The following is a 27366-nucleotide window of genomic DNA, read 5'->3' as shown; positions in this document are numbered from 1 at the left end:
AGATTAAGAAAACTTTATATATTTCAGAATTTGTATCGCAAAAAATATTCAAATTGTATCGACGTTCACGGTTCGTGGTTCAGTATAGTGAATCTGGAACAAGAACACCAGTATTCGCGACTTTGATTATGTTTTTTTTTTTTTTAATATTTTTTATTTTTATGATTCGCAATATATAGATAATAATATATAGATTGGAGGAAAATCATAAGCATCAGCTTATGATTTTTTTGCGAAAAAAATATTTTATCTAATAACTCCATTATTTCATGGCAAGCGTGTGATTCTGCTTACCGAAATATCTGGTCGTTTACGACTGCCGTTCATCGGGACATGAAAGTACTTGTGACATGAAAGTACTACAGTCTACACACATTTAAATATCGAACTTACATTTTGATGTAAACCTGTAACGTCATGTCGAATGTAGGAAAATGCTATCCACACCACAAGAGGGACGTCATGGGTCAGTTTCGGCATTTTGACCATGCGATATTGTTACGACATCAGCGACATTCGAACTATAATAATATCTTTACCAATAATTATCTATAAAGTTCACCATAGCTAGAGAATCAGAAAACAATTATGTTTTAGATAAATATTTCTTTATTATTTATACACATTAAAAAATGTGCACCAATTTATCATCACCTTTAGAGCTTTAAGAGCTCACTAATCGTAATTATTTCGCGTCGTGTCAAGATCGTATTAGTCGTCTGCTACTAAAACGACCTTTCGCATATATAACAGATACTCCGACTCTCCGATGACGGTATGTCGTAATTGTTCCCCATTCGACTTGATTGAAACGCATAATGGTGGTATTATTCACGTGTGATCGTCCGTTTGGGAGGTATTTTGTTTGATGTAACAGCGGTGCGCTTGATTGATAACAAGATTATATGTTATTGATATTTCGAGTATATTATCATTTGCGAGGAAACATTAGAATCGGAAAGTGTCACGTTGTATATTTAAGAATTTTTTATTAGATCTACTTCCATACGTAGCATAATAAACCGCTTGACAGTTACGTAAAGTTCGTTAATATTAATGAATTCAAATTTATCACACATAACACCAAATTTTGGAAATGTTCTCTTCACTTTTTTGTAGGATAGGATATATTGTATACAAAATAAATGAAAAGGATTTGAATTGCCTTAAGCCAATACCGAAAGGAGATTTAGGAATCATATATTTTCGCTTTAGCTATAAATAAACAAAACTGGCGTTACTACCTTTGCAAAAGTATACGGTGCCTTAACAGACAAAAGTATCAAGTACTTGGACATAAAGTTCTTTAATTGGAACTGATCGCCCATCTGAGGCTGCCCCCACTTCAATTACAATCTTTTGCGACAATGTCTCTACTTCGTCACGATACTTCCATATGACGACGTGAGCACATTAGCCGTCACAAGCAAAACAGCTGTTTGACCCAGATACGGCACTTCCATTGTAAGTCGATGCTGGCATCTTTCGCTAGCCGGTCTGTAGTTGACCCCGTTATTAATGACTTAACCGGCGCCATTTTCGCGGGAGTCAATTAAATCGACACTGACTAGTTTTTTTGGTAAGGCACAGTAATATTTTGATAAACATTTTTATCCTTATGACGATACTAATAAGGATGTATTGTTCTAACTGTTTTTACCAATTTGCAGTTCGATGGCCCCGTGAGCTTATATTATTAAATTCTTATCTGTTTCATATATCAGATAAGTACTTAATTAATTGACTATTACCAAAATATTATTTTTGTGTAAATATCGACGAAAGCGTTCAATAATTGGTAAATTAATTATACCCTTTTTAGCCGGGTGTAAATTGTTTATTTGTTGTTACTACTAAATCGTAAGAATAGAATACGATATTTCGATTTATGAGTTTCTAAAGTGTGATCATAATACGATCTATGCCGGAGGCGATGTTACGGGCGTGGGAGTTCTACTATGATTTGTTTACATCGGTCTAGCGAGTCGCGCGATCAGCTGAGCGCATGACGTGCATCGCGTCATCGCAACCTCCCGCGTGACGTTCATCTATCGCCTACGCCGTTCCACTTGTCGTCATTATTGTCTCCTAAGTATGACTACGGTTTCATACGATCAATTTCTTAAATTGAACATATATAAATAAAAAAGTTGCTATAAATATCCAACACCTAAAATGATTACCGACTTTTCTCTTTAGTCTTTAGCTGTTTGGCATTTATTTCAAAAGTCAATAACCTCAGTATGTTTCGTAATCAAGTATTGAATTTCATCAAACAAAGAGGTTACATTTTGAAAATTTGCATCGAAATGATACGAAAATTTATCCATCAATGAAACAAGAAATTATTGAACGTTGTTCACCTCAGAATAACTGGAGAAAGTACCCTTGAAGTTATTAATAGAAACGATAAATAGAACAGCTAGAACTACAAGGTTTTCAGAAATGGTTTGAGTGTGTATATCGATGGCCTAACAATAATTACCCACACGAATCTAAAATATAACATTCACAATGATAAGCCTTGTAGAACTCCTTGGAGAGTATCGTAGGCGACTCAGTGTGATACTTATACTAATAGTATATAATAGTAGTAATACATTTTAATGTTTCTATATTGTACTTATAATTAAACCAAATTATGTGTATTTACATACATATGTTTGGAACAAATAATATATATGAATTTTATTGCAAATGTTTCCAAGTTGTTGGTAAAACTTTGTTATATTCAATGTGCCAATAAATTTGCATTTTTACGTGAACCGTAGTTGTGAACGTCCCAAGGGACTAGAGAGTAATTACTATTCATAAAGGCGAACCGTGCCCTCATATTTGAAAATTAGATTTCTTTTTTAATTCCGTCTCCCATTTTAATTATCAACGTCTAATTTGTTTTAGAATTAGCGGTGCGTACGAGGTCGCGTTTCTTAATAAGTTGGCAATACGGCCGTTGGGTGATACGGGGAACGTTCTATTGTTGTATAATAATATATATTTTTATTAAGTTTCAAAGATAATCGTTAATTTATTTTACGAATATTATTTTGTCTTTTTATTTGCATATAGGTCAAGTTTTACGAATAAATAATAATAAACAAAATTGTACGACATTTTGAATAGGAAGCTGTATCATAATATAAATCAAGTATGACTCTCGGCAAAAGCTCGTTGAGTCTTTTCGTCAACTACTCAGTGGTTTTATTGAAATTTACCGTGAGCAATATACAAGTTACTACTTACTCAATTCACTTTCAAACTTTGACGTCCTTTAATATTCTATATATCCAATGTTGTATTGCTTATAGGTCTATCGACAATTCGATGTTTTAACTATGAAAGGGGAGTTAGTTTTGTATATTTATGACTATTTTATTTCAAATTGAATTAATGAATTCTAAATTCTATCGAATTACTTCAGCGACTTATGATTTAAAAGAAAAAAATGAGACAAAATTATTTTTACACTTTCTTATTCCAAAGCTGATTTTTCTTTTTAAATGTCGTATCATTTCAGAGAGTAGAATTGTTTATTTTTTTTCTTTCATGGAAAAGTTATTTACTAATATTATTTATAAGTTGTTACGTTTCTCTATTACATAGAATATGAGTTTTATTTGTAAAATTAGCAACGCGTAGAGGTCATATATAACGTTGCAACAACTTCACGTTGCGAAACGAACGCTTTGTAATTGAGCTCGTTAGTACGTCCAAGTTAGCATAGATTAATAATAATAATGTGTAACACGTTAATTACTTTTAGCGTTTAATTTATAATTTAGCATTCATTGACTGTGTAATAGCGGATTATATGATATTGGACTTAAAAAAAGTTCATGCATATTCTTTTGACGGCACGTGTTTATATTAGTTAACTATTTATTAAGTCATTCTCAGATCTCGACTCCTTTATATATTATATTTATAATAAATATATTATATATATTTATTGTTATTGTAAGTAAAGTTGACGAGCTAACGGAACATCTGAGGATAGTGAAGTGACCACTCTTCTCCCTATGTAACTAACTCCTGCAACAAGTGAAAACGATTTTTTGAACCATCAATACAGTTAACAGTAGGCATTAACCAATGATATCTAGATATTTCCCTTTTTCCGGTTTAAAATACTGACTCACTGCATGCATTTTTCTTAAATATATATATTGGTAATAACTGTTAAATAACGAACGATATCGTCGTAAAGTTAATTACAAATTAATTTAAAACATATTAATGAAAATGTCTTCCTGAATCATACTGTCACAGTGCATTAACACGTCTCTTTGAAATGTTAAAACGATTGCAAGTTTAGCTCTTACGACGTAAAAAATAAGGTTTAAAATTGTATGCGTATCGTGTCGAAGCCCCACGTAGAGGTGAAATGAGGGCGTGCGTCGGTGACGAGCTAGACCCATTTGCGCTAACTTAGGTTTACTGTGGATAAAAATAGGCGAGTGGCCTTTTCTATACCGCATGTGTGTGGCACAAATTATTACGACTTTGGGTGTTCTAGTAACGACAATGTTGTGGTACTAGTAGTACTAGTCGGTAGATAAATCACGAGATAAAAAAAAAACATATATTAAATTAAATGATAACTTATTACAATTATTTATTTAAATTATTTTCCAGACGGTTTTTTTAATATAAAGTTAGCTAAGAGTCTTCTGTACTTTAAGCACGTTTGTCTTGCACCTGATATATCTCCGGTTGTGTAGATTTCTATGAGTACGGGAATACATGTGTTGGCTTGTCTTCGTTAAAGAACCAGTGCCCGGAATTGGTCATCAGGGTGGTATCCTCACTTTGTTTATTTGATGGATGTATATGGCTCTCTTATGTGATACCGTGTACACTTCGAATATAGACATTATTATGTATTCTGACAAACCATCGGTCGTATGGTTGACAGTGCAATGTCAATTAGCAAATGCCGTTCATCGGGCGTTGGTCGCGTACATTTGTTTTGTAAGTGAAAACTTACTCAGTATTGTTGTGTTTTGGTTTAAAGAGTGATTAAGTTGACAGGCAAAAGGGATATAACATATTAGTTCTCAAGGTTAGTGGAGCATTTGCGCTTACTATCAGATAGTCCAATTTTCAGTCAGCCTATATTTTCAGTATAAATTAAAAAAAGTGGTCAACTATAGGCATGCCGTACTCTTATAGTTTTGTATGACATAAAAAAAAACCACTTCTTTGTGACATAAAACCTTCCTACATACGAATGTAAACTGTTAGTTCTCAAAAAATGCTAAAATATTTACATACGTACAAATGCCTTTTAAACGGTCATATATATATTTTTTAAAAGAAGCTGTGAACCATACTACAAGATATTTATTCAATGTAGTTTAAAACGTTTCTAAGAAAAGGGGTCTTGACAGACTGACAGATACACGGACACCAAAGGGAATATATATATAATTATACGGGTCCGTTTTTTGAATGAGACCCCAAAAAAAAGCAACAACGATATTCATGATTTTATCGGGTAATATGTAAATGATGAACGTGTATAACGAATAGTTAAAAATTAGAATTAAACTGGTGGTGGTTAAATCCTTTTTGTCCTGAGTCAAATGACATTCATGGACATTGTTTATTGTGTTTAAAATAATCTCAATTAATTATTCTAAAACTCACGTCAATAATTTGAAACAAACTTCGAACAAAAACAGTGTCGAATAATGTTGACGACTTTCACTTTTTCCGCTGTATTGCAGATTAGTAAAAATAAAAGGAATCGGCCATTGTTGTTCACAACTGAAAGCCGATTATAAAATCGTAACAGAGCCATTGTTTTTCTAAAATATGCTTTATCCTTCGGTCTTTAAGTTCAATATTTATCTCCGTTCCGTTGTACCGTAAATGTTGCTAACAGTAAAAACGCGAATGCATTTTGTATTCGTTTTGGACGCTCGCTAAATGTTATAAAATGGTTATCCATCAATTTTTATCGTAAATAGATGACGTTTTATTTTATTCTCGCATTGAAATAATTACGGAGCTATAAAATAAACATTCGCGGTTTCTATGGACTATTTCTTTTGATGTTATTAATATCTTTTGTTAGTTGGAAGAGGTAGGTAGCTTAAGGATTCCTATTATTTTTTAAATTACCTCTTAATCCTTTTTACACTGAAAAGCAAATGCGACCTGATGTTTAGTGGTAATCTTTGCCAATAGACAATGGACGGAATAAAACCTACGAGCTTTGTACGTCAATATGCCGCTAACTATGGGGTTTAAATAGCTATATCTCCTGTTATATTGGCTCACTCACCATTCCAACTGAAACACACAATTTGTACTGCTGTGTGTGTGACGGTAGAATTCTGTTGAGTTAAATAGTTAATCTTCACTGCACAAAATCGTTCATGTCCCTCATTCCTACTTATTTAAGGTAACAAACTTAGCCATCACCAAATAGTTTTTAATGTTTTATTTTAAAGGGGTTCGTTTTAAAAGAAAATCACAATTTTTTTTAAATATATAAATACTGATATTTGAATAGCATTTTCATAAAATATCTAAAGAGCTACGTTTTTGACCGCATTTTGTACCGACGACCATGTAAAATGCGTCAGATCTGTTAACCAGTAACAATGAGGTTACATAACTTTCTGTAACGCACGGACTAACTCAAAAATAAAATTTGAACAAATATAACTTGTAGTTCTGCATTGTAATCAAGTACGTTATTAATATTCATTAACATTATCCATAAACCACAATAAACCGTTTTTTTTTATCGAGTACCGTTGAGTAGAACTATGCTTATGTCTAGTCTGCGAAGATGCACATTATTGTGATGATTTCATATCCCAGGGAGGTAATTAATTCCTTTATATTAGGTCAAGCGCCGGCGCCTTACGACATCGCGTTACTATCCGAGCACTAAATATAAACCGAGCTACTATCGCCCAGTAGATAAAACACGTGAATCTTTAATTAATATGGCGGGTTTAATTCCATGGTTAATTATGTTTTATTACTTCTGTATATAATATTTTATTTATATACTAGCCCGCGCAGATTCGCCCGCTAGTGAGAAGGTAGCAGGTGTTAGTCACTCTGTGTCCTGTTATTTACCCGATGACAACGCAAAATCATGATGATCGGTTGAGTAGTTAGTAGAAGAAAGCGTCACAAACAAACAAACTCGCGTTTCTCTAATAATATTAGTTAGAATAAAATAAATAAATCATGGCCGTGTGAAACGGCAGATCTAATCCTAGCAGAATTTTCCAGTTGAATCTGAATTCCGATTCTCTGCGAAAAAGAACCAGCTCTGTTTTTAAATCGACTTGATATTATAAAAAAAATATCTGACAGTGACGGTGCCCAATGCGAGTAATGCTTTTACTCTGTTTATAAGTTTGTATATATTACGATGTAAATCATAAACGTAACTAAATATGTTCCGAATGTCAAATGGTTTATGACGTCATGTCATAACAAACTATATGTAATACCTTTTATATAACATACTAGCTGATGCCCGATTTGTGTTGCAAAGATTCTTTTAACTTTGTAAACTATTATCCGATACGATTTGCGTTAAATATACTAAGTGTTTAAATGTAAGTACTTTTATATCAATTTGTACAGCTCATCGGTCGAACGGTATAATAGTTGATGTGGCCCAGCGCCACTGTTGGTAAGTTGCAACAAAGTTGATTATATATACACATCTTATATTTCATGGTAATCGTTTAAACGGCATTAAAGTCTTATAATTTCAAAATCATTTATCGACCGTCTATGTTTATATATAAAATAAAATATACGATAAAATATTAAATAGTCGTAACTATACTTACTCTCTGATCCGAGCTTTTTCAAGGCCAATTCAGTACGTTCCATAACTTTGTATTACAAAGTACATTATGCTCGGAAACACATTTATACAATGTACACGTGGTTACACAAAATATGTACGTACGTTTATATCTATATAACATTGTTGGCGTAAAACCTTCGCATAAATGCCATTAGTAAAACGTACGCATCGTCGTAATGTCTCCACGAACCCTGTTCCGTTGCCATCCAATATTTCCCCTCTATCCGTAAAACTCGCACGATATCTATTCTGTTATTTTTCTATATCTCCACATATACTTGTTTGCGAAATCATCATTATTATATATCTCCCTATTTATAAGCCAATCATAAAAGAGTTGGTTCTTTGTTGTCTCAGAGAGTACACGACCGATTATTATGATGTTTTCATGGTGGTGATGAGTTTTAGTATTTAGAATACTAGTTGTCGTTCTAGTTATATAATACTATTGGTTGTCATGTGTTTGGTATAAAAAAGTAGATATTATGTCCGTCCTTGGGGTTGCTTGCTTCATAACAAATATATTTTTTTTGTGGTTAGGCCGTGAAAGATTATTTATGATATAAATTAGTATAGATTTAGGTGTGTCATTCTTTAGGCTAGACTTACAGAATAACTTCAATTTGATGATAAGTCGGTTATATATATTTATATATATTTATATGTAAGTAGTTCTTTTATTAACAAACCAGTTCTAAAGTTTTCAAACTAACTCAAGACAACACTTAAAACTTTTTGGTGACTGTCTTTATCGTTAAGTTTTAAATTGCTTTCGGTTTTAATTTAGACAAACACAGTCGAAGTTGAAAGTGTATGAAATGGTTTTAGGAAATGTTGTTTAGAATTTTATAAGCTATCAACAAAGTTTATATTGAAAACTTTTGATAACTTAAATAAGCTGCGATATATAAAATGAACGAATTCATAAAATTATGTAATAAAATGTACATTTTAATTAACAATATACTAATTTTGTGAATTGGAAGTCTTGTAAATCCATGCCTTCCTAATTGTATGAATTTAATTCTTCTTCCTTATGAAATAAAATTTGATACAAGAAATTATGTCAACGATTTTGTTATATAATATTCTTCAAGAGCAATAGCGGTGGCGTCATATCTGTCACTACTTCGGTGTTTCGATATATAAAACAAAATAACTTTTCAATATTTCATTCAACTACGTGACTCGTGACTCATAAAGAGAGCAATACCTGCCGTAGTGGCATTGAGTGTGACGGCGGACTAAAAAAAATGTGTCAAAAACATCGAGTCCCCGATACGCCGACATTGACACAGATCTACCGGACTTCCTGCGGTCCCCTCCCACCTCACGAACAATTATATGCAGGTCTATGATCATTTTCAATTAATAAACGAATAGCTGCTGGTTTTAAATATTATATTTTGTTTGTTGTTTATAATATTTTGATCTGGTTCATGACGTGCAATAAATTTTTCATACGTTCTTAGGGGTTGCAAAACACCGGTTCCATCCGGTTTCCCGTAGATCTGGTATTTTTCCAGAAATTTTAATTTAATTTATTTGTTCATATCCAGATCAGTCTACCAATAGGTTGAATTTCATTATAATCGGTTCTGGTAAGGGAACAGACAGATAGACAGTTACTTTCGCCTTTATAATATTAGTCTCATGAGTCAATTCAAAATTAATGGATTGAAGATTTCTGTACAATCAAGCGGTTTGAAGCCTTTGTTGTAGTTATCTCATGTATGGTAGCTTTACAGACGATTTCGTCGCGGTCGCTTGCGTTTCGCATGATTTCGCAGATGTTGCTGATCCATTAAATTTTCATTTGAGTGGTTTCTTCATCGTTCCATTGACAAACACTTGCGTAAGGTCAGATTAAATCGTTTAACATAATGTCTTGATCAGATCTGATATTAATTATTTAAGTGTTGTATTATTCTTTTTTTAAATTCGATTTTGTCATATCTGTTTGGTTTTTCCAATTCAGATATAGATTCTTACTTGATGATAAAGATTAGGGCAAACCCGTCTGGGGGGTACCACTCACACAACTGAAATACTTTGTATTACCATGTTCCAATTTTCGAATGGCTCTCTCGTCCCGAAAGACGAGTATAATTACAGGTACATAAGAGATAATATCTTGGTTCCAATGGTGTATGGTGCCTTAAAATCAAATTGACCATTTTTTTGTAAAAAATAACGTTACGCTTGTGGTTGAAAACGAAATGTTCAATAAATTTGTATTTATTTCCTTATTGATATTAATGCTCTATAATGAAAACTACAAATTAAGGCGATGTTTGATTAATTCTATTTAAAATCGGTTATGACAGTCGTGAATGATTGACATAAATACGTTTAAAATATCGTCGTCTATAGAAGTATGGACAAGTTTATCACAACAACTATATGTCCACTAGAGACGTACTGAAAACACGGAAGGTTGACAAGTTTTTGATTTTGAAAAAAGTTAAGAATCAAAATATAATACGAGTATTAGATATAGAACCGTTATATATGTTATGTTTGTGTGATATGTTTAACATGGAGGTCGCATTTATACTCATTTTTCAAAGACCGTTCCTCTTTTGATTTCATTACAAATGATATAACATCAAACAGAGAAATACGTAAACCCGCAGATGATCCTAAATTTCCTTCACCGAAATTGTTGAACGTCTGCGAATTATTTGATATCATATATCGCAGTGCGGTTATTTTTTCAACAAAGAAACGAGAGCTCATGGAACTTGTGCGTCCGTGAGATAAGTGGAGGGTTAGCGTGTCCACACTATTGTATAGGATTTATATCGGCCGCCATAAATATAGCAGCGTGATCGCCTACACGCCCACGGAAATTAACCCCTCCTTGCTTAAGTGTAATGTACTCTTATAATCACGTGAGGTATAGTCAATTTTAATATATATAGCTGGTTCATTTCAATATCTTTTAATTGGTGAAAGTTAATTAATTGATGTTTAAACAAATAAGAAAATATTTTATAATTTTTACAAAAGTTTTTAATCGCTAGTCAAGGTACGAATGACGTTGGACTAAAGACATTCGATTTTTTATTTTGTGTGATATATTATAACTTTAAGTTATTTAGTTGATAATTTTACGTCACGTTTTTCACAATGGCGTAGGTAGCATATCATTCATTTTAACCGAGCTTTGGCATGGTTGTCAGTTGAGGGCACTTTTGACAGTTCAAATTCGATTCTGGCTTATTTGAAACTGGAACTGTCATAACGATTTGATAGTTGCAGCTTTTAACTTTTTAAAAGTTCCGAAACAAAAAAGAAATAAAAAGAGTTTTATTTTTTTTTAAATAAACTCTCGGTAATAAAAAAAATATCGGTAATGTATGTGATACTAAACTAACCATTAATCTGAGTGTAAATGAAATGCATTAGTACATAATATATACATTTTTATTTTATATTAAAATATGACATTATTATTATATAGATATATAATTTTTATTTTTTAATAATATTTTAATAAGTTGAAGACAATATGTTTTTTGTCTAAATTTAAACGAATAAGATTTTTTTTCTGAATCTCAATATAGTGTTACACGATGTGACCTTATGTATAATAAGTTTTATTATATATATATACTTTTCACATTTGTATATACATTATATACAAATGTGAAAAGTATAATTTTAAGACGTAATAATCAAAACAGCTAACACCTGTGTAATTCGAATTTGTGGTTTAAATCTAATCAACGTTTAATAATAATTATTATAGTATTGCAAGCGAACTATAATTAAAAACGTACAAACGTTTATATATATATTTATATATATATAGGGACCACATCGACTGATCACATAGTGACTGAGATACTTAAACATATAAAAAAAAATGGTACTAATAACATCTCATTTTATTTAATACTGCTAAATTTGAAACCCCTAATAGTTACAGAGATAGAGCTACTTTGGTTCGAAAATATAAATCCCATTTATTCCTTATCCCGTGGGAATTTCGAAAAATTCTTGCACCTCTAGGATACTCAAGGTATACGTGTGCCAAATTTCAAGTCTCTAGGTCCAGTTGTATAGGCTGTGCGTTGTCTGTCAGTCACTCAATCACTCAGTATCGGAAGAGTTTTATATATTTAATATAGTAGCTATTACGTCTGTATCTTAATTATACAAACAAGTAGGTAACAAAAGTAAAATTTGTTATTGACAATTACCAAGTTTACTTAGATTTGAAAAAATAAATTTTGTTAGTTTCGGAGTTAAAATTAAATATACTATAAATATTATAAAAGGAACACGCTTTATAGATTGTCCTGAGGGATCATTGTTGAGACAAAAGCGCCAGCATATGGCGAGATGATGGCGCTATTGTATCTTCGATATTTTTTCAAAGAATACTCAAAATATGGCTGCGTCCACACAAGCGTAGCCGGAAGTACAAGTCATATCATATTATATATATTCAATGCTAACTACTTTTCACGATATCTATACTTCTATACAAATATTATAAATGTAAAGGTAACTCTGTCCGTCTGTCTGTCTGTCTGTCTGTCGCTCTTTCACTGCCAAACCAATGCACCGAATTTGATGAAATTTGGTATGAAGCAATCTTGAACTTCAAGGAAGGACATAGGCTACTTTTTTGCCTAATACATGACAACGAACCTCTAAAACGCGATCGAAGCCGCGAGCGACAACTAGTATTTAAATAAAGCTACATATAATTACTTAGAGGTACGGCTTTGTGCAAACCCGCCTATCTAGGTACGACCAACTCGTCAAATATTCTACTACCAAACAGTTATACTTGGTATTGTTGTGTTGTGTATGTAAGGGTGACTAAACTAGTGTAACTACAGGCACTAGGAACATCATATCTCAACTTCCAAATTTGGTTGTCCATTGGTGTTATTTAAGGATTAGTTATTATATCTTACAGCGCTAATGTGTGGTGTCCACTTATGATCAGGTGGTCCCGTTTTTCAGTCCACTCCTGTTAAAAAAAGTAAAACAATAGTTATTTTAAGATCAAATTAAACTTTGTCCGTTCCGACTAAGTCTATCAATTGTCTTTAGTTCTTGCTGTGCGATTAGTCTTTTGAACATATAAAGATTAATTAATAGTAATGCCGTGTGGTCTCTAGCAGTAGAATGCAGCCACCCTCTCCAATCCGAACAAGAAAGAACAGATTAAGGGAAAATGTAAGGGGAAATGTTAAGCGCATCCATCATGCTGATATTGATGGATGGTATTGGGTCCAGCGCTTTAAACAGAACCAGCTGAAGAGTTACTGAGGATTTTTTTTAAACTTTTATAACAAACACTGCGCCTATCCCAAATAGATGGTATAAAATTAGGCCATTGTCATTATGAGTGGTATAAACTTCCTTCAGTGCCAGTGACTAATTTAACATAGTTACTGCTTTCGCGACGTAGACGCTAACTATGAAAAAAGAAGGTGAAAAGTCGGAGGAGTATAGTAGCAGCCTGTAAATTTACTTCTAGGTTAAGGCCTCCTCTCCCTTTAAGAGAATTTCGTTGAAATTAGACACATGCAGGTTTCCTCACGATGTTTTCCTTCACCGACGAGTTCAATATGAATTATAAACACACATTTATGAAAAGTTAGTGTTTGTCTGAGTTTGAACCCGCAATCATCGGTTAAGATGTACGCGTTATAAACACTAGGCCATCTCGGCTTATATATATCTCCTGAGGAGTTACTTTGTATATTTTTAATTTTATACTACATATATAAATTAATTGAGGAACAGTTTCGATTCTACGAAGTATCTTTGATAAAGTACTGTGTCCTTTATTTTTGCTGCCATACGCTCGAATTCACACAGATAAAAGGTTCGAAGACAATTCTTGTTGTGAACTAACAATATTGCCCTTACAATAGATGGACTTCATTGAGAAAAGTTTATTTCCGTTTTGTGAAGTATAAGAGTTTAATCTTGTTCCTTATAAAGGATAGGAATTATCCGATATACCTCAACACATGTTCAAAGTTTCAAGTCGAACAAACATTGGTCGAAAGGCTTAAGAGATATGTTATTAATATTGATAGCGATTTAAGCATTTAAGATTAAATGTGTAGTAACAATAAATGGACAAAGGACTCTTCTATTAAGGGACAGGGAAGGGAAAAAAATCTCCAAAGAGTTCATTTCACGATTCTGCCTCAGTTTGGCAAGGCTAAATTTTATCTCACGTGCTATTTTACCATACCATGGCAGTTGTGGAGTACGAGAAGTAATATGAACATCTGAATTGACTACATGGTACTCATTCGATTTTGAATCTGCGACATTTGTGACAACTCTAATGATCCACATGCTTAGTGCACGGACTCTGAAATTTATCTTCAATGATTTTCATGATTATACGAGAGCTTAATTATCCAAATCTGCAAATTAAATGTATGTATTCCAAGCTATCTATATGAAACTAGCTGTATCCCGCAGTTTCATCAACATTAAATTAGGATTATGCATTCCTGGTTCATACATATGATGAGTGTATAACGAAGTGGCATCTCATTAACGTAATGCCAATACAGTTCGCCGGATTGGTTCGTGTTTACGGTTACTGTTCCTCTCCTTGGGGTCGTAGCGTGAAGTTATATAGCCCATAAAACCTTCTTAATTAAACGGACTTTCTAATGCATAAACTTTATCGAATCCTGAGAATAGTACGATCGAACAGACATATCTTTATAATATTTGTATAGATTTAGCATTTGATAATACAACGATTGAACTAGCGATATTCGATTGATTCGCGTTCGGTCACCACGGTACGGCATTTAAATTTCTCTGTGTCAGTTACGTAATGTTTCAGTGATTTTTAATGTGTTGTTACTAAGCATTTGTACTTAACTTCACCTGTTAGTATTTGTGGGTCACACCTTTTGAACGATAGAATGAAGTTTTTGTACCAATTTTGGTGCTGGTGAAAATTTTTTCTAGTATACTAGATTATTTTTTTTCGTTTTGATTAAACTTCCTTTTTTTTAATTATCGCCGTATTTCCGTAACGTATTTACCCCTTGATACCTCCCGAGACGGTATTTGTATCAGCCTTCTGTAATTAAGAACTTTTGAAATTATTGAGACTACTTTTTTGTTTAAATATAATGCTGATTATAGAAGTTTAAGTAACAGTCTGAAAATGACCTACTGTTGGGTTAAAACCGCCTCTCCATTAGTGGAAAAGGCTTGGAGTATTTATCATAGTGTAACACTACGATAAATATTTTATCTTTAATTCGATACTGTTATGTTTGGAGCATCTTGTCCTTTACTCATTCGCCTAACCCTGATTTGACACAAGCTGTCTGACCTTAATAACGCTCTCGGGTGAATTAATAACAATGACTAAAATTAGAATAATCTTCCTATCTAGACTTAGCAAGTAATTTGTAAACTGTCTCCTACTATACTCGCTAAGCGGTCGTCTAGGAATAGTTAACTTTCAGAAAACCACGATAAACGTTAAATTTACTAAAATCTTACCTAAATCTATCCATTGCACTCGGATGATTAGAGTGATTTTTGTATGGGTTGATTGTGAGTGATCTTTTAGTCATTGTCACTCTTAGGAATATAGTTTTCTTAAAAAGTTTCTAGATTGCAATGTATCGACATCAATCGTCTCCGATACGAAGTTTCACCTCTGTGAATTGAGTTTCGTATTATTTTTTTATTAACTTTTACAAATTATTATGGTTGGTTCCATTGTTAGTTTCTCTGTTACATTGTTCCTCTTTATTCATCTCATTAAGAAGTCTGTTATAAATGCGAATGTAATTTTGTCTGTCTGCCTGTTACGCTTTCATGGTTAACCACTAAATTAAATTTGATGACGTTTAGAATGAAGCAAGCTTGAATCCCAAGGATAGTCATAGGCTACTTTTGATACGAAACACTTGAGGACAAAGGCCTAAAATGCAAGCGAAGCCGCGGACGACTAGTTGTTCTATAGTTGGGAGTATATAGAAATTATATTTTAAATGTGTTTTGTGTGTTTTGAACGTTTAATTATTATCGTTTTTAAATAAAATAAAATTAACACAGTGGCGTTCAACTTGCTAGATAAAATATATTTTGTTTGAGTCGTAGTCTTAAGTATTAGTCTTTTTATTATATAACTGTTTGTCTTGCCGCCGGGCTGAGACGACACACGGGCGGTAACATAAGAATGATATAACAATCGTTTAATTGTTCGTCCAAGGATACGTTATTCAAATACGTCCTTTTGAATCATTTTACAGGATTTAATTAATACTACTAGTACTAATTCGGATTATACATAAATTCCACCTAAATTGATCGGAAAAGTTCTAACTTATTTTCTACACCGCCCAAAACATTGGCGCTGTAGAAAATATTACTCAATTCTCTCATCGGCAATGTGCCACCAACCTTGGGAGCTATGATTTTTAGACTAAGCCCTTGTGCCTGTTTAGTTATACTGGCTTATTCACTCATCAAATCTGAACACAACAATACTAAATGACTGGTAATCAGACGGGCTTGCTCAAATCCCTACCACCAAGTATTTAAAAAAATATAATCCTTTAGTCAATGATGCGAATAAACCTTTTATTTCACAAACAAGGGTGATAATTTTGACGAAAGCCCCAGTATCCTAATAAAAGATTTACTTGAGTTTTGTTTCTTTTTAGTTTGTTTTCTTTTGTACTTTTCCAATGTAAGACAAGTGTACTTTGTTCATTTTTCATTGTTTATGTATTGTTGTAAATGGCTGTAATGGTGTATCGCACTAAATTAGTCTTCTATTAAGATAAGTGATAGAAGGCTAGTAAAGTATGATATGAGTGTAACTGGCCTAGCAATCTTATGAATGTTACAACACCCTGTAAACAGGTTATTGGAGAAGTTCTAAATTTGAAATGTCTCCGTTGATTTAAAATTAATAAAGGAAATGTACTGCAGATATTTTTACTTCCTCCATCTCCTTCATGTGTCTTATATAAAGTACATGGTACATAATTCGATGTATAGAGGAGAGGGCGAATCCAATGGGATCCCTCGTGCCTATCTAATACATCGTGTTCGGCTCCCGCTGCCAAATCGAGCCGGTCTTCCATTAAAATATACATTTCCGAATGCCCTTCTCATTTAAAAGTGGTTGAATTCTACCGAAAACATTTCACTTTTATATGCGAATAAATTAATTTAAAGTAAAGATTCATTTATATATTTAAATGTGTATATATTTGTGGTATTATATTAAATCTTATTACGCAAGGTTACGAAAAGATCCGCCTTTAGCGATTATTATTTTTTTAATTAAAATTCACGTATATTATTTTGTAAATTTATGATAATGTTAAATTAATTTAAGAAAAAATTTTAAAAATATAAATTGGTACCGTGGTCTTTGCTAATTATCGGTTTTAATACTAACTTTAACAAAAAGTAATAAATATGTATATAATTTCGAGTAAAACGCGAGGACAAATAAATTGCTTAGTTTTATCCCTTACAAGGATGGTTATAGTTCAACATGCCTCTTATTTATATCTCTATGTCGGCAATATTCATATACTAACCGCATACGCCTTCTCGCCGTGACGTAATCGGATAACAGTAAAACGTCTTTAACATTGTTTTCTAGTTATGTTTCATTTGACATTGAACGAAGATTTTCAAAGAAAATAATTATTTCTCGAAATATATGTATTCCAAAGCAATGCCCTCGAAAGATGTCGTTTAAAAATACAATTTCAAATGTTTCTTTTTCTTTTCGACATCCAGCATTACAATGGTATTTTAAATTATTATGTTATGATTTTTAGTTGTTTTTGAGGTAACGTATTAGGTAAAGTGATTCTGCGACGTGTATGGCACCTATGAGAGTCAGTTTAAAAAGTTAAACTATTTGGTAATGTTAAGCTTTTAACACGTTTAATGTAATATAAGAACTTTTTATTTTATTTTAAGTAAATATTGCGTCTTAAACCACCTACTTTATTTAAACAGTATCATAAACTAGCAAATATATTATGTTACTACTACTTTATTCTATATTATATTTTTTTTATCTAATATATAAGTGTTTTTGTAAATAAGTCAACAATAGTGATAATTTATTTTTTTACGTATCAGCATACCGATTGTTATTTGAGATCAATTATCCGTTCAGTATAATAAATATACTATATTTAGTATTTATTTCATAAGCATAATGTATATAATATACTACTACACTAAATAAATGAATTTACGAGAAAATTACGAGAATAAGCTGATTTACACCCCAAAATATATCTTATTTTTTTAAATATTTTTATTCTGAAAACAATTTTGTTTGAATGTGATATAGTCACGTAATTATGTTAGTACAATTGAAAAGGAATCCTGTTATTTCAAAATAAATTTATCTCAACACCGAATAACATTAAAAAAAAACAAACTCAGTACTTGATAAAAAAAACCGTCCAAAGCACGTTGATTTGTGTGTTCGAGCTGATCTTGAAAAACTCTGAACTGATTTCGTCGAAACAGCTTCGTTTGTAATACATATGTAATGCAATTTGAATATCATGACTAGTGCATTTGATACATTATATACGTGTTTAAAAACATATTCGTAATTTTTTTTAGTACCTTATTTTTTATGTATATTTATACATACATAGAAATATGTTTTTTAAAAATACGAGTAGTTATAATATCTTTAACTCGTTGCTTGTGTTTTTAACTGTTTTTAAATTAGGACGGTGAGTGAGCCAGTGTAATTATAAAGTATATAATATACTAGATACCTCAATTGGTAGAGCATTGACAATAATAAAAGCAGTGGTTTATTTACTCAATTTACCAGAACCATCCGGTTTTCCACTTGCCTGGTGTACTTATACTGTCATAAATATTGGACGAACTTTTTCAACATAGGTGACTGCACTGTTGAATGTACCGCTGTGTGTGCTACAATTTTGTTCTTATATAAACATCAATAAGCCATAAATACTTAAGTTAATTCCATTTCTCCTCTATTGTTTCTAACATTCCATAAAGTTCAAATGCACACACATACCACCTGATTCCCTTTTAACGTTACCATTCGTTATACGGAAGGTGCAATGTTTTTAAAGCTGTGTAAATAAAGATGTCGACATGCATAATTTATTTTTTTTTGTTTTCGTTACACTTCTTCACCTAAATGAACAATTCGTCTCGAATGAAGTTTGTTTTTGGATGTAATTTCAAATGTTCGTAGTTTATTTTAACTCTATGTTTGTTTGAGAAAAGTTTGAATGTAAATTAATTTGTATTGAATGTTTGTTGGTATACTATAGTATAATATGTTGGTATAGATGGTTGGTTAGTAGGAATATATATAAATAAAATTGACATATATGTGTGTGATTCCGAACCAGAAACAACCATTACACATATTTTTTGTTTGTCTGTTTGTCAAAATTCAATTTTAAAGATAAACAAATTTGCTTCTCTATCTCTCAGTCTGCTATCGGTGTTATATATAAATAAGTCTTCTTACGTCTACTAATGTAATGGTAAAAATATCGTATCACTTCTGTCAGTGAACACTGAATTGAATAAAACCTGTAACGTAAAATATTCTCGCTAAAGTTACCGAGGTTAAGGCGAAGACCTTACCTAATTTAACTTCAGAATTCTTATCTAACCTTGAACAAAATACATCAAACGTAAGGCGACAGCTGACGAAGGATCAATCAAAGTTATAAAATAAAAAATAAAAAAATCGATCGGTCACCGTGAACAGAAAAACTTTTAATAAAGTTGTTGAACCCGCCGCCGTAACTTCTATGACCCTTCAACATTTCCTGTCTTTGTTTTCAATGTTACCGAAACGGGACTTTAGCATTCTACGCTATATATGGGTGTGACGAAATAATGGCGTGCAATATCAATTACTTTACGTATCGATAAAAACAACTCGTTCGATTCGATTGTTCGAGTTATTTGTCACTCGATTTACTTAGAGATTTATGAACTTTGATCGCGTTCAATTGCATGTTGTAGTACTACATAATGTGATTAAAATACATGACATGACCCACGGCTGGGAACGAAGCTTGAAGTTGTACCAAAATCACCTCGTTACGGTTTGGTGGATAAGTAGTAATAATAAATGCAGTTATAAGTGGTAATTGAATAATGTATTATTTATGACTTATTAATTTTCCGTTACAATAAACCTTTATTTTTTATGCTGCTACTAAATTAATTTCTTATATGAAGTTGTAAAAAAAAAAAACTTGTTTTATGTGCGTTAATTTCAATTGCATTCGTTGGAAAATTAAATAAGCAACGAATTCAAAAGTATTTATATTAATATTTTAATAGGACCACACTATGACAAAATAATTAATAATGAATTAGATGTTCAAAATAAGAAATAACATCGCTTTACGACGATGATCTTTGATGCATTTAATAACACTTGACTAACATATTCCTATTCGTCCGACCCTGCATCATAATGAGATACGTTTAGCACTAGACCATGGAGGCAGCTGTGACAAAATACCTTATGAAAATTTTGTATTTAGGTCTAATATTTCAAATTGAATATATCCGTTCTGTGAAAATATATGATTTCAACAAATTCAAAAGTCGTTTCTTATCGTCATCTCGTATCGCTCGTATGTCGAAACGGAACGTATTCAACTCTTATTATTTTCTTTGTGAAACGACCCGAACTTTTTCTTTATAAAAGTTTAAATTCTATTTGTAAGGGTCGGAAGGTTATTTAGAAGATATTTTTAGAGTTCTTTTATATATTGTGATGATTTATTTTATTTAGTTCTAAATATATATTTTGTTATTGGACTTACAAATGCTGTGACTATTTTATTTCTAAATCAATTTATATATTTAATAAAAATAATTAAAAAAAAATACACACAAAAACTATCTATTTTACCTACAAACACTTTACATAAGACATGTTTTGTGGACGATATTTCTAATGTTCTATTATTTCAACTTTCGGGGAGAGGACTGATTATCCTTAACACAGGTTATTTAATTAGCCTAGCTAGGATAGCGAGTACTTGATCCGTGTTTCGTTTGATGACTATTTTATTATACACTGAGACTTATTGTCCTAGATCAACCACGTAATTGTTTATAAAGATGTTTTTTTTTTTGTGGAATAAATATTATTATTATATATTCTAACGCCAAGGAGCAATAGTTTTTATTGTTGTGTTCTGGTTTTTTCTTAAAGTCAAACGGCCAGTCTATGGGCCGTGAAGACTACTTAGAATCAGATGTCTCATTTGCCCGTTCTCCTACCTATTTCATAAAAAAAGATTAACCGTATTTTAATATAATTAGGTTTTTAAAGTTAGTATTCTTTAAAGGAATACTTTACTATATTATAAAATACTTTACTGGTAAAAAAAAATCTTTAAATAATATGAGTTCTCAACGCTGTAAGTAATGATTTTAATACGATAGACTTTTTTGTAATACGTGATTATTATACAAATAAAACGTGAATCTAATCAATAAATTCTAAATGTATAAGTAATTATTTCTAAATTAATATATCTTATGTGTATTATGAGTTGTTAAGTTTTATTGAATTATCGTATAAAGTTATAATTGAGATTATATATAGCTTTATAAAATAGAGATCATATTTGTATTGACGTTCTTTTTTTTTATTTACTTTGATATAACTGGTTCGGTGTAAACGAAACAAGACTAGTTTAAAATTTAAATGAATATACGATATATTTTTTGTACAATAAAATAAAATATAAATCGTCGCGAATTAAATAGTTAGTATAAACGCTTATTTGTGCTTAACATAAAAATGTACCTGATTGAGTATAATTTTTTTGTATTTTATTTAGTTAAATTTACTTCTACCGTTTCATAATATACTAAAAGTGTATGTTTGATTGTCCACAGGGCAGTGACAGACCCGCGCGATGGCCGCCGCGTCGCTCTCAAGAAACTGCCCAACGTTTTCCAGTCGCTCGTCTCTTCAAAACGTGTCTTCCGCGAACTGAAGATGCTCTGCTTCTTTAAGCACGAGAACGTAAGTAACCAAATTATAAGGAGCATTCATACATTGCTTACAATCAGTATCAGTTCTATTAAAAATCACATAGGCACTATTTTTACTTATTATTCTTAAAAAAAACCTAAAAAAAAAGATTTCATATCTAATGATTTGTTTCGCTCGCTTTCGCTAACTGACCCAAAAAATGACTGATTATTTGATTATGTATAGTGTTAATACTATATTTGCATTAATGAAATCAAATTTTCAATCGGTGAAGGTATTGACTAATACAGACCTGAATTACGATTCTCTAATTGTTCACCAACTGTACAAACACTAGTAGTTTAAAATCACATTACGTGTAATAAAAAAAATCTTCAAATTATATAGTACGTCGAGTGACAAATAACAAGCGAGAAATATTATTTCTACTTTTATTAAAACCTTATGGGTGTTTTTTTTTTTAATTAAAATTAAAGCAATCTCGTTTTATCTTTTTTAAGTAAATTAGTTAACAATCGGCTGTAGAGGAACATACCCACCAAAAACAAGTGAGGCCGAATAGATACTCTATTTTTTTAAGGTTCCAATTTTGAATAACAATCGAACTTTAAACAGCATTGTAAATTCAAAATAAACTCTTGTAGATAAAGTTTTCAATAATGTATCGTAGTTTATTTCGTATGTGCAGGTATGTGAGTGTGTTTGTGTGTTAGTGAGTTTAGAAAACACAAACTAATAATACATAATTCCTTAACGGTTACGATGGGAATACCTGTTGTTTTATCGATTGCTCAATTGTTTCATTTTACAAGTCAAGGCGTGGTTTTTATAGTGATTTATACATGTAAGTGTTTATCCGTCTTATCATATATACGATATTGATATAACGTAACGAAATCATCAAAGGTCTTAACTGTTTGGTTGAATATTTAATCACGAGTCTGGACTTATTGATTCTCGTTCATACATAAATAAAGTTTTTTTTGACTTCAACATTACGGCGGGTTTCTGAAAGACTAATCAAATAGCCGCTCATTTTTTATCATCATCGCTGTCAACAATAAAATGAACATTAATCTTATTTTTTTTTAATAATTATTATAAGTACAATAAAAGTCTCTAAACATGTAATTTAGTTTAAGCCGATACGGTCTAGTGGATTTTTGGTTTGTGGCATATTTATTTTCGACACATACAGGTTTCCTCACGATGTTTTCCTTTACGATCAAGCGCGAATATTAAACCCAAATAAGCACATGAAAATTCAGTAGTAGCCCGGACTTGAATCCGCAATAATCTGATGCATTAAGGAAGCAACCGCGTAACTGCGATAACTATTTCGTCCCATAAATAGTGAAAGTTATTTCGTTAGTTTCGTGTGTTTATCGTCACATAATAATTATATTGCGGCCCACGATCATGTTTTATTCATTTCCCCTGTATGTTTTATCGATCAACGTGTATTGTTTGCGGTGGTCGAGTATTTGTCGCCCTGTTTAAACAGGATTTGCATTGAAACTCGAAAATTGGATCCTCCGTTGCGCGAACCGAATTTCTGCAAAATGTTGAAAATACTTGGAAATTATTTGCCAAGTGGTCGAGACAACGGGTTTTATTCTCATTTGATACGTTATTTGTTTTATAAATTATTCGGAATGATATATTGAAAGTTAAATCATCTTATCTCGTAATTTTTTGTATATATTTTTTTATATTTTGTGACATTTTGTGACGTAATCGAGTGTTTAATATGGGGGACAGTACGATATTATAAGATCTGTTATCTATGGGTACGTGACTTATTAAAACTACAAAGTTAATTATGCCTTGTGGTTTATAAATATACTATAAACTGAACTTTTATATCTATGCGTATAGTTTGTTAATATACGAAACGACACGCCACGACATCGATCTGGCAAAAAAACATTCATTGATATTTTTTAAAATAATTATGTAAATAAATATTATTATCATGACAATGTATCCGCATGTATTGTGTGTAATGTAATCTTACTTAACGTGCCACGTGGTTTTCCTTGCGTCTTTCAATGATGTAATATAACTAAAACTAAGATACAAATTGAAAAGCTTAAACAGCAGTTTTTATTTACACAACACATTTAACATTGGTATGTTTATTTATTTTGACACAGATTAAAATTGTGTTACAAAAAGAGGTTCGACTAGATTTACTTACAAAGTTGTTGTAAAAAGAATTTATTAAATTTTTAAAATCTCTGCTACGAAGTTTTCGTGTATCTGTTAATGTTTTGGCAGCGTTCGCTTGGAAAGCGTCCGGACTGAAACTATAAACTACCATATTATGAAAGGTCCGTATCGATCGCAAGAGTGTTTTTTTTTTGAGAGAAAAAAAAACCAACACCTGCACATTATGAGTTTAACAATTTAAGAATGTAAATATGTCTATAAAGATGTTAAACTATTGTCACACTAATGTTTTATATATAAAGGTATTTAAATGCGGATACACTGGCATTGTTTTTGAATAAATAATGCAAGCGGATTTAAAGGTTTAACTTTGTTTTACGTGCGTGTGTTAGTGCACACTTACAAGTATATCTAGACGAAATCTAAAATCACTTGTAATACAGTATAATGGTTATTTTAATTAGAATCGTAAATTGTTAGTAAGTATATAGTAAAGAATAGATATTATTGTTTTTATGACCTAGTTGGAATTTATGTGAAAACTTTAGGAAAAATTGCTGTAAGACAGTCCCTCGTGATTTACACACAATAACTGTGGAGCATATTTTTTGTACTGTTTTCATTTGATAAATAATAATTTTCATATGCTATAACAATTTTATTAATTTCAGGTATTATCGGCGTTAGATATCCTCCAGCCACCAAGCCTCGACTTCTTCCAAGAAATGTATCCTTTTACTACATAACGTATAATCTATATTCACATCCATACCTTGAAAGGTTAATTAAATTAACTATTTAACACAGCTGTTAACGTTAATTAGGGTTAATATTTGGTGGCAAAAAAACCTCTTTGAAATTTGTTTTTTGTACATTATAATTTTATTCTCATCATTGACTGACTGCTAGAAGCGGTTAACTGACAATATTTGATACACGCCAAGAAACTGTATTAAACGTATTTTTGGGATTAGTTTGAATTTTTCTGGAAATGATAGCGGTTAGTTGGTTGATATTTTTATACTAATTGGTACATTTAAAAAATTGACTTGTTTATGTGAATAACGTAAATCATGAATCTAAAACTATTGTACGCATTCAAACAAACAAACAATATTTGTCTCTTGACGTTACTATGAGTTTAAATATATAATCGTTTGTACGTCTGGTAGTGATCGTGTTATTTCCAACCAATCACTAACAGACCTGACCTCACCGATTTGGGTCATATTCGTCTGTCCAACGACAATATAAAAAATAATTATATATATTGAAATATTTTCAATGGTTAAACAACAATTTTTTATTCTTATTAAATTCTTAAATATTTTTCTTCGAAAAAAAAAAAAACTGCACAAAACAAATTAGGTAAATGTAGAATTACATTTACTAGACTAGATTCAATTGACACATAAAATATACCTCGTAGTTTATAACGCGTGCCGCTTAAAGAAAAGATTCATAAATGGCAGAAATTACTACATTCACGCAAGTACCACATAATCCTTTTATTACATTGAAAATTTGTATTTGCAAATCAACTGACGCAATTTATCTTGGAAAATCAAAGATCAAGATTGTAGCCAAAAGTCTTATGTGCAAAGTTCATGCGAACATACGCACGAGTACTAAATTAACTTAAATATTAATATTGTAAAAACTGAATACTTAACTAATATCATTCCTTTTTATAAAAGCCAAGATACAGTGGATAGAACACATGGATGTTGAGGCTCAAATCTGGGTAAGTGCTACTTACCATGGATTATAATAGGATTATCGTAGGCGTCATTTGTAGTTATAATTCAGGCCGTGTTCAGTATTGAATAAATATACAACGAACCCTCACTAGAATAGAGTGGTGGATTAATCGGAGATATGTCTTAAATTATTATCAATTTTGTAATAAATCTTTATCCTAATATATTATTAATAATAAAATAAAAATATATCATTCTATTATTTGGACACACTAAAATGATATCTCTTTAAATAAGAATACGATTCAAATTGCAAATGTGTTTCATAATTTGGCTTGAAACAATTCACATGTTTTGGTGGAGCATTAGGTTTTGGCGTAACTCTTGTATTACATGTTAAATATAATGTTTCGGTCTTAGCCAATTTTAATGCACTTTCTATATTAGCGTCATGTTAGAGTCGTTGACACGGCGAGCCAAGGACGGAATGTGATCGAATTTTCGTCCGCCCGGGGACGTTCGCCCTTCGTCTCGTTTCGTTTCTTTGTTCATAGCCCGAACTCGCCTTGACTAGGGTTGTCAACGGCTAAATTCGTTAATAATAATATGTACAAATAAAAAAAATAAACAATAATTATTTGAGGAATTTTATTTTATTGTAAAAATATTAAACTATTTCTTTTGCAATTGACTAGTTTCAGTTTAAAAACAATTGTTTTTTATGTTTCAACTAAACTAAAACTGATCATATTTTATTGTCACGATTTTATTTGAACGAATTAATTGTTTTTCCGCGTGATTGGCGACAACTGGGTTAAGAGAACATTTTAAAAGTAGTTTAAGAAAAAGTGTCTTCCTATCTCAAGATCGCGTTTTAACCGCCAGTTTGCTCGTGTTCTTCGAGTTAAAATTCTAAGAGACAAGTGCCTCCAAAACTCCAAGACAAGTTGCTTCCACATGCTTGGATTGCATTAACTGAGTTAACGTTCGCCTTTGAAAATATTTCACCTAGATATCACAAATATTAACTTACTGAATATAAATACGTACTACAAACTTAAAAACAGTTATTCATTACAATTACTTATTAATTAAAAATATACTAGAAGAACCCATTTTGTAGGTATACACTGACAATATAAAACTATTTTCAGTATCTGTCTCGTGTCTACTTACAAATATAAGTAAAACATTATAAATACTTGACATAAAGATCGGCCCTAAGAGAAGACTTCAAAAACATTGCTTATTTTTCTAGAACAAAATTTAAAAAGTTGCAAAATCTATACACCGCAAGATTAGGTAAACTAGTCGCAAGAAGAGCGGTCGTCAACCCTAGTTTAGAGGACTTAAGACGAAGTTTCTGCTTCTCGTAGGTAGATCTTATCTTGTAGCGCGAATGTATTTAGGTTCGGTTTGAATGAACATTTCAACGCGATGCATATCTTGTTCTGTATAATATTGCTCGGAAGCCTCAATTAAGTAGGTATATGAGTTTTTTACTCATCACACTGTGATTGGTTCGAGGTGGTTTATTTGAGAGTATATTTATAATCGAGTTTTGACAATTAATAAGTAAAGGATTTTTTTGTGAAATACAATAA

At 31.5% G+C, this 27366-nt stretch overlaps 1 protein-coding gene across 3 annotated transcripts in view; it reads left to right on the top strand.

The window, feature by feature from the left end:
- LOC125065021 (serine/threonine-protein kinase NLK) overlaps positions 1–27366 on the top strand; it is a 122119-nt gene that overhangs the window by 42980 nt on the left and 51773 nt on the right. For all 3 annotated transcript variants that reach the window (XM_047672430.1, XM_047672431.1, XM_047672429.1), the window contains exons 2-3: positions 21791–21920; positions 24734–24789. In XM_047672430.1, coding sequence (XP_047528386.1) covers positions 21791–21920; positions 24734–24789 — 186 coding nt within the window. The remainder of the gene's footprint in view (positions 1–21790; positions 21921–24733; positions 24790–27366) is intronic.

The sequence above is a fragment of the Vanessa atalanta genome, chromosome 6 (assembly GCF_905147765.1).
Source record: "Vanessa atalanta chromosome 6, ilVanAtal1.2, whole genome shotgun sequence".
NCBI classification, from domain to species: domain Eukaryota; kingdom Metazoa; phylum Arthropoda; class Insecta; order Lepidoptera; family Nymphalidae; genus Vanessa; species Vanessa atalanta.
The sequence above is the reverse complement of the archived record's forward strand: the minus strand, read 5'-3'. Positions and strand labels throughout refer to the sequence as shown.